Source organism: Megachile rotundata, chromosome 2 (genome assembly GCF_050947335.1).
Source record: "Megachile rotundata isolate GNS110a chromosome 2, iyMegRotu1, whole genome shotgun sequence".
NCBI lineage: Eukaryota > Metazoa > Arthropoda > Insecta > Hymenoptera > Megachilidae > Megachile > Megachile rotundata.
This window is the reverse complement of record NC_134984.1, coordinates 13404779-13420895: the sequence shown is the minus strand read 5'-3', so window position 1 is coordinate 13420895 and position 16117 is coordinate 13404779. Positions and strand designations below refer to the sequence as shown.

At 34.4% G+C, this 16117-nt stretch overlaps 1 protein-coding gene across 2 annotated transcripts; it reads left to right on the top strand.

Annotated features, from left to right (window-relative positions):
- The first annotated feature begins 997 nt into the window (after positions 1-997).
- Positions 998-15727, top strand: LOC100878575 (oxysterol-binding protein-related protein 2). 2 transcript variants are annotated; one of them, XM_076528872.1, is made up of 10 exons: positions 999-1452; positions 2616-2641; positions 5547-5745; positions 5820-5929; positions 6348-6506; positions 8100-8300; positions 8943-9132; positions 9784-9900; positions 10274-10491; positions 11013-15727. In XM_076528872.1, exons 3-10 carry the CDS (start codon positions 5629-5631, stop codon positions 11113-11115), a joined length of 1215 nt encoding a protein of 404 aa, XP_076384987.1. In that variant the 5' UTR covers positions 999-1452; positions 2616-2641; positions 5547-5628; the 3' UTR covers positions 11116-15727. The 2 variants fall into 2 exon arrangements, with proteins under 2 accessions (XP_003706693.1, XP_076384987.1); XM_003706645.3 differs by lacking the exon at positions 2616-2641 and having other exon boundaries at positions 998-1452.
- Positions 15728-16117: the final 390 nt, after the last annotated feature.

Sequence of the window (16117 nt, the reverse complement as noted above, 5' to 3'; positions counted from 1 at the left end):
TCTCAAGTTTCCAAATTCCCAAGATCTCAGGTTTCCAAATTCCTGAGATCTCAAGTTTCCAAATTTCTGAAATCTCAAGTTTCCAAATTCCTGAGATTTCAAGTTTCTAAATTTCTGAGATCTCAAGTTTCTAAATTTTTGAGATCTTAAGTTTCCAAATTCCTAAGATCTCAAGTTTCCAAATTTTTATGGTTTTAAGGTCTATATGTTCCAAATATTCAAAATTCTAAGGTCTCAAAGCCTGAAGTTCTAAAATTCCAAGTTTCCAAGGTTTCAAAGTTCTAAAATTCCAAAACTTCCAAGTCCCAAATCAGAAATTATCAGAGTTTCATTATCAAAGCTTCAAAGTCCCAAAATCTCAAGTATCCTAAAGTTCCAACATCTCAAAGCCCCAACGTCCAAAGAATCCAAAAGTTCAAATGTCTCAAAATTGTGAAATTCCAAAGATCCCAAAGTCCCAAATTGAAAAGCTTCAAAAACTCGAATCTCTCAATGTCCCAAACTCGTAAAATTCCAAACATTCCAAAGACCTAAAATCCCAAATTGAAATACTTCCAAAACTCGAACCCATCAATGTCCCAAAGTCGTGAAATTCCAAAGGTCCCAAAGACCTCGATTCCCCAATAAAATCTCCGAAAACGCAAAACAACGTCCCAAAATATTGAAGTCGTCCCAAAAATGAGCCAACCCGAAAGGTCAACCGAAGTCCACACTTCGCCACTCTGCATTTGTGCATTTTCACCCGATGTAATGGCTGAACATCAAAGACGATATAAATAGATCGCATCGTAGAGAAAAACAGTTTACAGCCACTATCAGTGATTTTCGGTTGAGCTGCGATAGGGTTAACAGGTTAATTCCGTTGCGCACGCGTGGTGAGGGTTGCAACGAATAAGACAGCAAGCACAACGGAAGGAGCATCGTGCGGTCCGCAACAACCATGCTCGAATTTATTGATATTTCCCGGTGGCGGAGCGAGACGTTCCATGTTCGGGCAGTTCGCAGTGTCGAGAGGGTGCGAGGGAGAGAACCGAAGTCGAGCAGAGGGTGCGCCAAAGGGTGTCTCGTCACACCCGCATGTTCAGTCCTCAGGGTGTACAGCTGATCGTCGGTTCCGAGACCCTGTGCCAAGGTGATCGCACATGTCGAGTGATCCACGGAAAATCTGACAGGATTAACGTCGATCATGTCCGCGATGTTACGGTGATCCGGTTGTTTCTGTACCTCTCCTCCCCCACCCTCTTCTCGGATGCTGAACACGGGAACTATGTGGTGTGAATCTGTTCGTTTCGTCGACCTCTCGTTCACGTAATCGCCGAATGTCGGACGTCGCGACGCCAAAGAACGGTGAACCTGAAGACGCGGATAGGACTGGCTCGTCAGCCGTAGCATAGGCCGCTGTTCGCGACAGGCTCGTATAATGGCCAACGAAAAGATACTTAAACCGTACAGGTGCGTGCCTACTCGATGTCTTAACCCTTTCAGACCTTCCCGATTATAGGAACTACTCGACAAACGGATCAATTACTACGAATTTTCTACTGATCGCCTTACGCTAAGTTCTGGATTGTGCCACTGACATGCACCTTGTGTCGCAATAATTCGATTTACTTCGGTTTAGTACATAGTTTCTTTTTAATATTTACTACATATATAATATTCAGTTTTACTATTAATTATATATATAATATTCATTTGTACCATTAACTATATTTACAGTATTTATTTTATTTTTACCATTTACTACATTTTCGTATTTATTTTTCTTTTACCATTTACTACATCTATGGTATTTATTTTTCTTTCACCATTTACTATATCTGTAACATTTACTTTGTTTGCATCCTTTACTACAACTACGGTATTTATTTTCCTCCATTTACTATATCTGTGATATTTATTTTCCTTCTACTATTTGCTACATCTGTAACATTTTATTTGTACAATCCACTGTACCTATAATATTTACTTACCTTTATTATTGCAATTTATTTCATGTTACATTTATCTCATTTTTATTAGTTATCGTGTTCATTATATTTATTCTGTATCCACTTCTCATTATACTTGTTTCATCTTCACTGTTTATTCTATGAATACTCACTTTGTTTTCGCTTGTATTTTGTTCTTAAATTTGAGAAACAATGATGTGCGCTGAAAGGGTTAACCCTTACGGTCCTCCGACTCTTTTCACTTATCACATTTACCTAAAAATGAATGTGAATAAAACTTGATACATTTAAAATAATTTTAAACATTCGACATTTCTCCTGTTTGTTAAAATTTTAAAAGCTTTATAGATTCATGTGTCTTAGTAAAAACTCGTGGTCTTCCAAAGACAATTCTCACAAAAATTGTTACACAGTCTTTGAAAGACTATGAGAACGCATAAGGGTTGACAAACTAACCTATAGATAGTTTAAGTAATTATAACAAAGTATTATTTAGTCTATTTAAGTTAATAAGCTTAGTAAAAGAGATCATTTAAACAATTAATTTTTAATTTAGTAGTTATAGTTTAAAGATCAACTAGTCAATAGTAATAACGTCCTTCAAATGCGTTTGTTTTGAAGGACTTCTTCGACAATGTTTACATCAATATTTTTCATCGACAGGTAATTCCACAGGATCTTTGTCCCAGGTATTGTCTAGTCTTAATTGGCATTCATAGACTTCCATTGTACATATCTTACATCGAAGTTCAAACGCTTCGTTTGAGACAATTATGTTCTGTTACTGGCACATAGTAATGCATATTTGTCTCGCTGCGAGCGATCATGCATTCACTAGCGAAATCTCTGCATGATGAATGTAGACTTCACCTAGTTATAGAAATAGAATTCGCAAAACGTAGATGAATCGTTTCTTTAAACTCGTGCAGCGTTGATGTAAACATTGTTGAGGGAATCTTTATTGATTAAGCTAAGCGGATTTGTAGCTTAAGTTACCGAGATACCCTTATGGGGTTCGCTCTAAGGTTCTTCAAGGTTTCCGGGATTTAAAGATGGTGCTTGGAGTACTTAGATTGACAAGTTCAAAATCTTAGAGTTGAAAAATTTCGAACTTACAAGATTGTTGGAAAGTTCAGAAACCTCAAGTTCAAATCCTAGTTTCAAAGTTTCGAAGTTCAAGTTGTAATAACAAAGTTATTATTCTAATAACAAAGTTTGACAGTTCATGTCTTAATAAAAGAAGCTTTAGTGTCTGAATTTATTGAAGTCAAAATTTAGATCTTCAGATTCAAAACGTCAAGTCCTAAAATGTCAAATCTTGAAACCAGAGTTGCTTTACAGAATGAGTCCAAAAATTCTCAGAAGTGCTGAAAGTGTAAAAAGCTCCAAGTTCACAAAAGAAAGTTATATCACCGTCGTTGTAAATGTAATATACACTGCTCAAAAGAAATATGGCATAGAAAAATTTTAGGCAAAAATTGGCTAAATTCGACTGATGATAACTCCGTGAAAAATCATCGCAAAGTTATGCTCTTTTTTTTAAATTAAAGCTTGAGATCTCTACTTTAAGACCCTGTAGTTTGATTTTAGATTTGATGCATCCCTACCACAATAACACCGTAAATGTGAGGTCATGTTTGCAATATTGAAAATTACAAAGTTTGACGAAATGCATGGACTTGCCACATTTTTTTGGGGCGATACTGTTTACAGCAGCATAAAGTACAAACCTTTATCTTTAATTTCCAGTATGTGAAAAACCGCTACCATTTTTTTCTGCAAAGATACAGAACTTTAAAGAAACCCTTGCATTTATGGTATATACCGCCGCCATTAGCATTACCCGATGTGCAGGTCGGAGAGGTTGCTGGACAGATTTTGCACATTATATGGCTCTGACAGGAGCCTTTTCTGTGTGTATTTGTGTGTGAGAATCTGTGTGTGTGTATGAATTATCATCGAGAAGCCTCGTTGAGAATCATTCTCGAATTTTGCAGTCCCAATTCAATTTGATTGCTTCCATATTCTGCAGTAAGTCCAAATTTGAACCCTATAGAAATTTAACAAGACAACCTACCAATCTGTAAGATCTATCGCAAGTCTTAACTGAAATTTGGAATGACATTCCACAGGAAGAAATTAGGGCTTGCATTAACATGAGTAATCGACTGCAAGGGATAATTCAACAACGCGGTGGAAACACGCGTTATTAGAATTCAAACATACAGACACACAGATACTCACACACAAATACACACAAAAAAAGGCTCTTGTCAGAGGCATATGATGCGCAAAATCTGTCCAGCAACCTCTCCGAGGTGCATATCGGGTAATGCTAATGCCGGCGGTATATGCTATAAATGCAAGGGTTTCTTTAAAGTTCTGTATCTTTGCAGAAAAAAATGGTAGCGGTTTTTCACATACTGGAAATTAAAGATAAAGGTTTGTACTTTATGCTCCTGTAAACAGTATCGCCAAAAAAAAATGTGGCAAGTCCATGCATTTCGTCAAACTTTGTAATTATCAATATATCAAACATGACCTCCCATTTACAGTGTTATTGTCGTAGAGATGCATCAAATCTAAAATCGACCTACAGGGTCTTAAAGTAGAGATCTCAAGCTTGAATTTAAAAAAAAGAGCATAACTTTGCGATGATTTTTCACGGAGTTATCATCAGTCAAATTTGGCCAATTTTTGCCTAAATTTTTTCTATGCCATATTTCTTTTGAGCAGTGTAATTTGTTATTAAGACTGTAAAAGAGTAAAATGTAACTAGCTATTTGCGGATGATCATTTAAATGACGATCAGAACGAACCACGAAGCCGCTGTATAAAGAAGCACCTGAAAGACTTCGATTTGTGTGGCGATCTTGTTAAGAATTCTATAATTGTTGCTTGATAAATTCAAATGACATAGATAATACATTTCTTACGAATAGTCAATCTGGTAGTTTTGCCAGATTAACTGTGGGCTATTGATAAAAGATAAATTGTATTTTGTTTGTTGATAAATATGAAACAGAGTGTCTTTGCAATTGTTCAATCTTTTGTACATAATTGTAAGTTTAAGATACTTGAAATGTATTTATCTTTTATTGTCAATCAATATTTCAACATGCATCAAGATTTTACTCATCACTTTTTCATATACTGTTAATCTTGATATTTTATATGCAATAGTAAGTTTAAGAGATATTTGAAATGTATTTATAATTTATTACAAATTATATAATTTTTATAGAAATAATATTTTTACACAAATATTAGAAGCTAGTCAGCTAGAAATGTGTTCATCATTTACTATGAACTTCACAATTTTTATAAACATAATATTTTTATAAAAATATTAGAAGCTACTCAGCTAGCTTTTAACCTAATTTCCCATAAACACCATAACCAAAATTGACCATAAAACCGACATATCAAATATCTCTTCAATAATATCTAATCTCTCGCTTTGTCTTTTAGTCAATGAATATTTTTTTACAAACGAAGCGGTAAAATAATTGCCCTAATTACTGGACTCTGATAAGAGGATCCCTAACAATAATTAGCAAACTTATAACAGTGCGAAATGATTATTTTTTGAAGAACAACGTTACCAGTTCCGGGTCATTCAGAAGTAAATCTTTGCTCGGTGTTATCACTGGGCAAGGATCTCAGCAAAATCACTATGCCCGTCATTTTCAACGAGCCGCTTTCTTTTCTGCAACGCGTCGCCGAGTACATGGAGTATGCGAAGCTGCTGAAGCAGGCTGCCCAAGAAGAGACTCCTGTCAGAAGGCTACAGGTAAATTTTATTCCAGCAACATCAAATATTTAGTTCCAGACGAAAACGAACTGTGTTATTGATCTTTGGTTCAGTATGTCGCTGCTTTTGCTGTGAGCGCTTTGGCATCGAACTGGGAAAGACTTGGCAAACCGTTTAATCCGATTTTGGGAGAAACGTACGAACTGGAACGCGAGGACTTCCGGTACGTGTCTGAATCTTTTATATAAGACTGGTATCAGATATCTGATGGTAATTAAATTTACTGCACGCTCACCATTTGAACGTTTTATTGAATCCATTAACTTAAGGCGACATTGCAAATATTCTACCAATAATTTGGTAAAACTTGTTCAATTTTAGTCTTTCTTAAACTCTGTCATAGTTGTGTGGTTCTGGTTAAAATAATATTATGTAAAATATATTTTGATTGTGTACATTTATTTCAAAGGTTAAAGAGAATTATTCAAAATGTACAATTTTGTTCGATTTATTATTCAAATTATGTAAAATGTAAGAGTACCAGATTGGTTGATGAATATTCTGCAGTGTAAGGTTGTTTTAAATGAAGGTTTTATGTTTACTGATTTATTTGACAGTATATTTTACAATTGTTACTGCAGAATAGTTTGCGAGCAAGTTTCCCATCATCCACCGGTGTCCGCCTTCCATGCAGACAGCGAGGACTTTGTTTTCCATGGCAGCATACACCCTAAATTAAAATTCTGGGGAAAATCGATAGAGGTGCATCCAAAAGGCATTGTCACGGTGGAACTTCCCAAGTGAGTACACGATTTACAATGCATTCGAAATAATGGGAATGCTTGTCATAGATACGCATCTTTTTCATTAGCGCGATGAATGCGGCTAAAAATAAGCGTGTTTATCGGAACACGTGGTGAGAGTTATGAAACGTTCGATATGATGGTGGGTTTGAAAATTTGAAAATTTGTGGATGGAAGATTTTAGGAATTTGGGAGATTAGGAAGTTGGGAATTTGGGGATAGGGAATTGTGAGGGGTTTGTGAAATTGGGGATGTGGGGACTAGGAGATTGGAGAGGTTAGGAAATTTGGGATATGGGAAATTTGGGGATGAAGGGATTTGAGGATTTGGAAGTTTGGGAGATTGGGAATTTGAGGATTTAGAGGTTTGGGAGATTGGGGATTTGGAAATTTGGGAGTTTAGAGATTTGGTGACTTGAAAATTGAGGGGTTTGAGAATTCAAGGATTTGAAAATTCGGAGATTTTGGGGGATTTGAAGATTTGGAGATTTGAGAGTGTGATGATTTGGAAATTTAGGATTTGAGAAGTTAGGGACTTGACAATTTGGGGGTTTAGGGGTTTGGTGACTTAAAAATTTAGGGATTTGAGAATTTGGGGGTTTTAGGGTTTGGTGACTTGAAAATTCAGGGGTTTGAGAATTCAGGAATTTGAAGATTTGGGGATTTGTGGGTTTGGAGGTTTAGTGATTTAGACATTTAGGGGTTTAGGGATTTAAGGATTTAAGGATTTAAGGATTTAAGGGTTTGGTGGTTTGATGACTTTGAAATTTAGAGGTTTGGTGACTTAGACATTTAGAGGTTGAGACACTTGGAGATTTGGGAATTTAAGGATTTGAGGATGTGAGGATATGAGGATATGAGGATTTGGGGGTTTTGTGGTTTGGTGACTTGGAAACTTAGAAGTCTAGGGACTTAAGAATGTAAGAAAATTCTTGAAAATTTGAGAATTTGAAGGGTTAAGAAGATAGGGATTAGTTGATCTTAGACTTTCATAATTTGGGAATTTAGGGACTTGAAAATTAAGAAATTTAAAAGACTACAAAACTTGCAATTTAGAAAACTTTGAAAGTTCCTAATAACTACACATTGTATCCTCACGCGTTTTATAACCACACGTTGTATTATCGCACATTATCTACGAGTTTTTGGTGCGTCAGTCAGAGTTGCTTAATTTATTATTGCAGCGTTAAGGTAAGTAAAGAATGTTAAAGTATTAAATATATTTTGGATTTATCGATCATTAATTATACAAACTGCAATTGGTCATAGTCAAAACTCGATCTCCATGCAAATACAATCTACATTGAACTGCAACGTGCGTCACGAGCCTAACTCGACGTTATAGTTCAAGAGGTTAATATTGTGATAGTGCGTTATAGAACGCAACGTATTGAATTTCACTCAACATCGTCAACTACCCCATAAACTACCACAAAGTCAATACAATCGAATGTCATCGCACACAATCACCAAATACAAAATACTTGAAATAGTTTCCCTCTGTCCTTCTACGATATAACATTAATTTTTCCCTCGAAGATGATATCTTGTAAAACAGTTACAAAGTAAACGACGCGAATCGTGTATGCAGATGGAAGGAAGCGTACACTTGGCAGAACATCAACTGTATACTTCATAACGTGCTCGTGGGTCAATTATGGATGGAGCAACTCGGCTCTCTGGAGATCAAACAAAGCGGAGGAGCAAACTTGAAGGCGTCTCTATCTTTCAAGAGCGCCAGCTGCAACGGCAAGGATCTTCACCGAGTCGAAGGCTTCATAACGGATCAAGAGTAAGCTGGTAACAGTTTATCATCACTTGAATTTGATAACTATTGTCCTTTCATCCTGAATATCCTGATAATCTTTCTTGCAAGACATTCTTAATGACGAGGATTGAATAATTTATTTTGCGCTTGTTTGACTGTTCAAGTTTCAGTTTTATTTAAGTTTCTAGCCTTGTAAGATTTCATTTTTGTAATATAAAGATGATTTTGTTAGTATTGTTGGTACTGATTGGGTTTTTAGATCTTTTTAATTGTTTTGAAATTGAAATTTTAACTTCTTTTTGTAGTTTGAAGGTGATAGTAATGGTAGAAGGTAATAGTTCTTCAAAATGGAGGGTGTTCGATAAAACTGATCTAATCGTTCAAACTTAAAGTACTAATATAAGTTTTAATTAAAATCTAAATTAGAGTACCAATGTAATGTGATGTAAGATAAAATTAAGGTATAAATTGCAATATTAAATTAAAACTGAAATCTGAATTAAAACTAGCTTAAGGTTAAAATCTAAATTAAAGCTAAATTAATTTAAAATCTAAATGAAAAGTAAGTCAAGGTTAAACTCTAAATTAAAACCCCTTGCATTAAAAATTAAATCACAATTACTTTGCAGGATTACAAGAAAATAAATAATGTATTTTCGCTAACAGAAAGCGGAAGCTGTTGTTCCTTTACGGAAAATGGACGGAGCGGATGAAGGTCTGCGAGCCATCTTTGTACGAGGAAGCTTTGGAGAAGGTGAAACGAGAAGCGAAAAGTCCTCAAGGAAGTCCAGGACACAAAAAAGTATTAGCGAAATTGCACAGTTTAAAAGTCGGAGCGTTTAAACCTTCTCACCAGGTATTGCAAATATTATTGCTTCATTCATACTAGATTGTCAATAATTCAATTCAAAGCCGTTTGAAGAACACGAAAACAATAGTGCTTTTCTTATACCACAGGAAATTAAGTCTTTTTTTTAATTACAATTTGATAAATTAATCTCTTGCGCCATTCATTGAAAGCTTTATTTTCCACTTGACATTCTGTTACTTTTTTTAGCTGATCTTTTAAGATGCAATGTATATGTAGATGGTTTTATGTTAGCTCTATTTATATGTACCTTCATTCATTAAAGCGCTGCATATTCATCAACACTTCTCTCTAATGAAAGCTCATCCTGAAAGTGTATTCAGAATATTAACGTTACATTTTTATTTAATTTTCGTACATTTTATTCAATTTCTATATAATTCGTGCTTTCTTCAAATTTCTATACATTTCTTTAAACTTTATTTCGTTAGACTTCCATAGGTAAATTTTTCTGGGATTTTGAATATTAATTAAATTTTCGTAAGTTTTTGTAAACTGTTTTAGATCTTCTTAACATTTAAGCAAATATTTTAAGTTTGTAATTATTCGACGAAAATTGAAGATAAAATCGTTCATAAATTTCTTTCAGAAAATATTTTTAATTAATAATTAAATTAATAAATTTTTGTATTATTCAAGGATGCAATTGAAGATCCATCTGCAAGTATAGATGGAGAAGATGTTCCAACGATCGATGATATTCCTGGATCCGTCACTCTGTGGGAAGCTTCTCCAAGGCCACCTAATAGTTCAGAGGTAAAATCAATTTCCTTTTTCTAATTATCCTAAATTATTTCGACGTCAAAAATCACTATAATACCTTCAAATATAAAACTCACCATAAAGCTTTAAACATTCTCTAAATATCAAAAATAATTGATGACTATAAATACAATTTTTTGTGTCACCAAAAAAAATTATTGTCATGACTTGAATAATAGTGAGTAAAATTTTATACACAATATTTATCTGATTTAAAATTAATTAAAAAATATCATAGTTATTAAGTAATACAATTAACAAAGAAATATTGAAATCGATAAGTAAAAAAATTAATTAAAAAATATTGATGTTATTAAGTCACACAATTAATAAAGAAATATTGAAATTACGTCAATTTAATTTCCAGTATTACCAGTTTACAACGTTTGCAATGTCGTTAAACGAGCTAACGCCGGAAATGGAAAAGGTATTATGTCCGACTGACTCGAGATTAAGGCCAGATATCAGGAAATTGGAAAATGGCGATCAGGATGGTGCAGCGAGTGAAAAATCAAGGCTCGAAGAAAAGCAAAGAGAATCGCGAAAAGCTCGAAAGCACAAGAAGGGCCAAGAATGGACGCCAAGGTACTGAATTCAATTAAAAGATTAAATACTCAAACTCAAACTCAATATAAAATTTTTATCCAAACTTCATTTTAAAGATTTGTAAATTCAAAGAATTTCAAATTCAAACATATAAATAATAAATTCATATTTATATTTCAAAGATAAATTTAAAAATTGAAGAAGTATACCTGACACAGGTGATCTTCTTGCATCAATTACCATAATACATAATCTAAAGAATTTCAAATTCAAACATACGAATAATAAATTCATATTTCAAGTTTATATTTCAAAGATAAATTTAAAAATTGAGAAAGTATACCTAACACAGGTGATTTTCTTGTATCAATTATCATAATATTAAAAGAAGAATGCATAATACATCAACTTCTTATTATCGTATTTAACATTTCCTTACAAAATTGAATAAATTTTTCAGAGAAAAATTAATTCGATATGTTGTCGTTTCACTAATAATCATTTTAACGATATGCAGTTACGTTGAAGTGTACAGTATGCAAATTTCTGATGCACCACAGGTGGTTCCAATTAGGCATTAATCCATACACGGGTCAAGAGGACTGGCTGTACCAAGGAGGATATTGGGACCGCAATTACGTCAATATGGAAGATCTATTTTAATAAATGTGCAGATCTTAAGCGATACGGTAACAAGTATTAAAGAATTGCAAAACGCAAGCTCGCATATTCAAGCGAAGAGTTCATACAAGTTATTGGTACATCGTATGAACAAATTGTTCGAATTTATTTATTCATATTCTTTGTCTTCCTATTATTTCTACACACTCAAGTTCATTATCTTCTCATAACTTAATTATTATAAACAAATACGTACTAAATTTAAAAAATGTAAACGTAAAGAACTGTCCATGGAAATGAAGAGAAAGAAGCAATTTTATTTTTGTAAAACGCAAATGTTCTGTTCGAAAAAAACGAGTACTGACTGTATGAATCATGCTGAGGAATCATGTGAGTCTCCGAGACAATTAGATGCGAAACTTTTGTACAACGTGCAGCTTCAAACGACACATCGTGTGTTTTATACAGGTTTTTCAGTTACGACATGTGTAATGTAACGTGATAAATTTATTTTTATTGATGAGATAATTTATGCTAATTGCTCGTGCTGGCAAACGCTGGTATTTTTAGTTAATAACTTATCTACGAAAAATGGATTCAGCTATTTTAATTATTTTAAACGTTTCTCTATTCTTTATATAAGAAACTGCTAAGAATGCTAATTTATTGAACAAATTGATTGAACGTTACGTTATTCATGTATGTACCCTTATCCACTAAATGGTTTAACACGTTTGCTGTCACAAAGGAACATGTGTTATAAGATATACACTTGCAATTATTTGAAAAATAATTATTTTATTTTTGAATTTAATTCTCCTGAAATCATATTACGTATTTTATTAGATTTTTCTAATTTCAAAGGTAAAGATCATTTCTTCCTTTATGATAAATTTCATTAGAAATACCTAACCTATAAACTACCAAACCTAACCTACAAACTACCAAACCTAACCTACAAATTACTAAACCTAACCTACAAACTACCAAACCTAACCTACATAACTACCCTAAAATAATATTAATATTCCACAAAATTTGCTTATACGGAATTACTTAATTTCCCTCCCACAATTTTACAATAATTAAATTAACTCATCTCGACAGCCAACGTGCTAAACCGATCTTTTGCCGAAACCTTCTTTCCGAACAAACTAATACACCGTAAGCTTACGCCTCGTAGCTGAATTTCGTATGCAGGTCGTACGTGCGTATCTCTTTTTAGAAAATTAAACTCGAAAGCTCCTTCGAGCGAAATCGAGTAATCTTAGAAATTAAACGGTCGCGAGAAACACGAACTTCCGTCTCCTCGAAGCTCTAATTCTGCACAGAGCTGATGGAGAATCGTAGATAAGAAAAAAGCCTAGAATTCGATGTGTAAAATCTGTAACGACGTGTGTACCGTTTTCTCGCGTCGTAAAACGCTGTGAAACACTTGGGTTTCACGGACGACAATTAAGCACGAAGTCCATCCGTTAGTTGACACTTTCCTGTACATACCGTGGAAAAATACCGCCGTGGATTTTTTATAACACACACGTACACGAGGACACACAGACAACAGGACAGATATGGCGAGGCGATCATTTCCGCTCGATTTCCTTACGAAAACGTCTCTGGTGAAAATTTGGGCGGATTGAACATCTCTGATCATAATATTGTGTTATCGGATAATTCGGGGATAATTAAGGACAGGTGGGCTGCAACTGAAACTTTTGAAACCACGACGGTATTGGTCAAAATTGAAAGCCTTGTAGTTTTATTTCGAAGAAGTTTTCACAGCGAATACTACACGACTAGTTTACAAAAATAATTTATTATAAAAGAAACAATGAACTTCACGTCTCTCAAATTCATGTTACCTAAACCACTGTCAGAAACTAACCAAACATCATAAAAATATTAATAATTGCTGATTGAAAATATTTTGTCGTCTCTTCAGACAAGATTTTCGAATCTGACTACATTTAATCAGCATAATATAATTATAATACAATTGTATTAATTTTTGAAAGAAAATAAAAAGTCACCAAAATGACTAGCTTGAAAATTATTGACACAGTTTTCGAATATTAAAAATTTTGAAACAAGAATTGAAAAATCCGCCTAATTTTCACCGAGGTTCGAAAGAGACGCATCTTTCTCACACATGTTCGTTTTTACGATTACGCGTAGCCACGAGATCTCTTCTGACACTATTTTTATAAAAAGATGAAAGAGAAGAAGAAATCAGGCTGGTCGAACGCGAAGCCGATGTCTCCCTTCCGAGTACTGATACATTAGCTTGATAATAGGTTTCTGTACATACAGTGACTGTACTATACACTTGTATCTAGATATAATGATTGAAAGTGATGAGCAACCCTTTCTTTCGGGCCCAGTAAACGGGCTGAAAAGGGCAGGCTGGAATAGCGAATATACACATAATACATTTAAAGAAAATAAATGAACATACAGTTTAAAACATACAGACGCTTTGATGGAATATTTAGCAACAAATTTTTCGATATCAATAAATGCGAGCTGTGTAGGATTTTTAAATCTCGAGATTTCGGATTCGATCGGAAATGTTCGGGCGAGGTCGGGTGACACGTGGTACGCACCTAACCTAACCGAGAGCGGTGTCTTTCTAAACAAAATGGCGCTAATGTTAACTGGGAGAAATTCCATGTTTACTCGATTATATTTTAGTTAATTAAATTGTATTATTACTATAACATAAATCGAACATCCTCTCGAGCCCACGTCCGACTATTTCTGATCCAATCGTTTTCGTATAATCAGACGTTTTTGATCACATTATATCAATCGCATGTTACCGAAGTTGTGATGTTTTATAATTTTCAATGTTGAAACTCGTACGAAAATATGTGTTACCAAGTATATATGTTATCTACCTGGTACGATTAGCCAGATTTTTCTGACGGAAAGTCATGAAACGATTTTGATACTCTGGTGTATTGTTTTATAGCTTCGTGGTGTTGGATGTAAAAATTTGTTCGAGGATGGGTCGCAGGTTTGCTCATCACTAATTTAGGGCAATTTTACGCACGGGAAGATTAGCGGCCAAAATAGTGGCTAAATTAGCTCAAAAACTCTGCAACCAGGCATCGAACGAGCAATACTAGTTATCGTTGCTGTTTTCGTAAGATCATTTCACGTCACTTTCGTCGGCTTTTCTAAATTTTTTAGAACTGTTTCTATTTGGAGGCGAAGAACCGGTGACCCTCAATTTCTCTTTTAACCTTTGCGCTACTAACGATAAGGAAATAAATCAAAGGAAATAAATATAATACCAGTGTTGCATCTTCATTCAGTCGAACACTGCTGTAGCGAAAGGGTTAAACGAATGGTAGATCGCTTGACCGAAAACCAGAGAGCAAATGGCGTGCAGTGTTGAGTACAGCGTGTCAATGTGAAAATTTGGAAATTTTTAATTTCTACACGTTCGATAAATTTGTGTTCCTAAACTTCTAAATTGTCAAATCTTACAATTTTAGGATTTTTAAGTTGGTTTCTAAATTAAAAAATTGTCAAGTTTGTAAATTCCCAGAGTCCCAAATTTAAGAATCTGATATTTCTATATAAAAATTAAATTTTAAGATTTCTAAATTTAAGAGTTTGAGTAGTTTTTAAATTTCCGAGTTTCCACGCCTCATCGCTGCACCCATCGATCTGTCCATCAGATATAAACCATATTTGATACTCAATGGTGCCAAGATTAATGGTTAACATGCTAATTGCTTCTCCAACGTGTATCACGTACACAGAAATTTCTGCCAGCTACACTCGTAATCCATAGAACTTAGTTCGGCTTATCGTTAGCTTGTAAGCGTCAGCCGATCGCGTTAGTGATCGCGATCTATTCACGATTCATCTATAAGCGAAACTACGTGGACATTTAGGCCAGTACGAGATCATCGCTTCTAAGAAGCTGAGATTCATCAAATTTTAGAGTTTACGATCATCTAAGTGTGTTGCTTCGTAGACGATCACGCGTCGGACTTTCAATGAAACACCGATTATTAAGTGATAATTGATAGGTGTACGTGTGTATTCCAAATATATAACTACATTACGTGAAACAGTTACACGTCATTCGTTTTACGTTCTTCTTTTTTGTTTTTCGTACCTGATTTTTGTTGAGAGGAAAGAGAACCCAAATCGAAAGTGGTACGAGAGTAATCGTTAAAAAATAATGTGATACATAAACTGATAAGTTGTTACTTTCGTTTGCTCAATTTAGATTGTAAAATCTATGATTTTTTATTAGAGATCCATCCATCATTGTATGCATAATTGTTATTGATAAACATTAAATACGAAGTTACAGCACACAAATGTGAGATAGAACCCAATAGTCTTAACGCAAAGTAAATGCAATGTATAGATTGTACACATAATAGGAATTGACTTGTGCGCAATAAAGAAACATCTTTACGCTTCCGATGATGTTTTTTGACGATCGTCCTACATCCATCACGAGTTGTCATTAATTATTAAGCACAGGATAGATGTATTCCGGGGGAAAACGCCAATAATGTCTAGAAGAACATCGGGCTCTCGTGCTGTAGAATTATATTTGCGTTGCATAGACGAGTGTATGTATCTGTACATAGATATGTAGATATTAGAAATAAATGTTGTAAAGAAAGACCGTTGTTAACATTCTACATGATTATCTTTATTGATCCTTGTCAATTTTTTTAAAGAAATTATTTTATGACAGATAGTATTTTTCTATTTGAAAGTCAAAGAATTTTTCGTTCATTACAAAATTACTTTTGTATTTATTGTATTTTAATTAATATTTTATCAGATAAAAGATAACAGTGTGATGTACATGAATTAATAAATCGTCAAGCGGAGGAAAATTAATGTCTTGAACTGGCGCCACAAATTCAAATGAAACTTTGCGCGCGCTTTAGTTCGGCGACTGCCGAGCGATGGCGTAGTCAACCGACAATTTGCAATATGGCCGCCGCGCTGTCCGACAGAAGCGATTTGGAAGGAATCGATCTCGGTTCGGTAGCGGAGAACACGT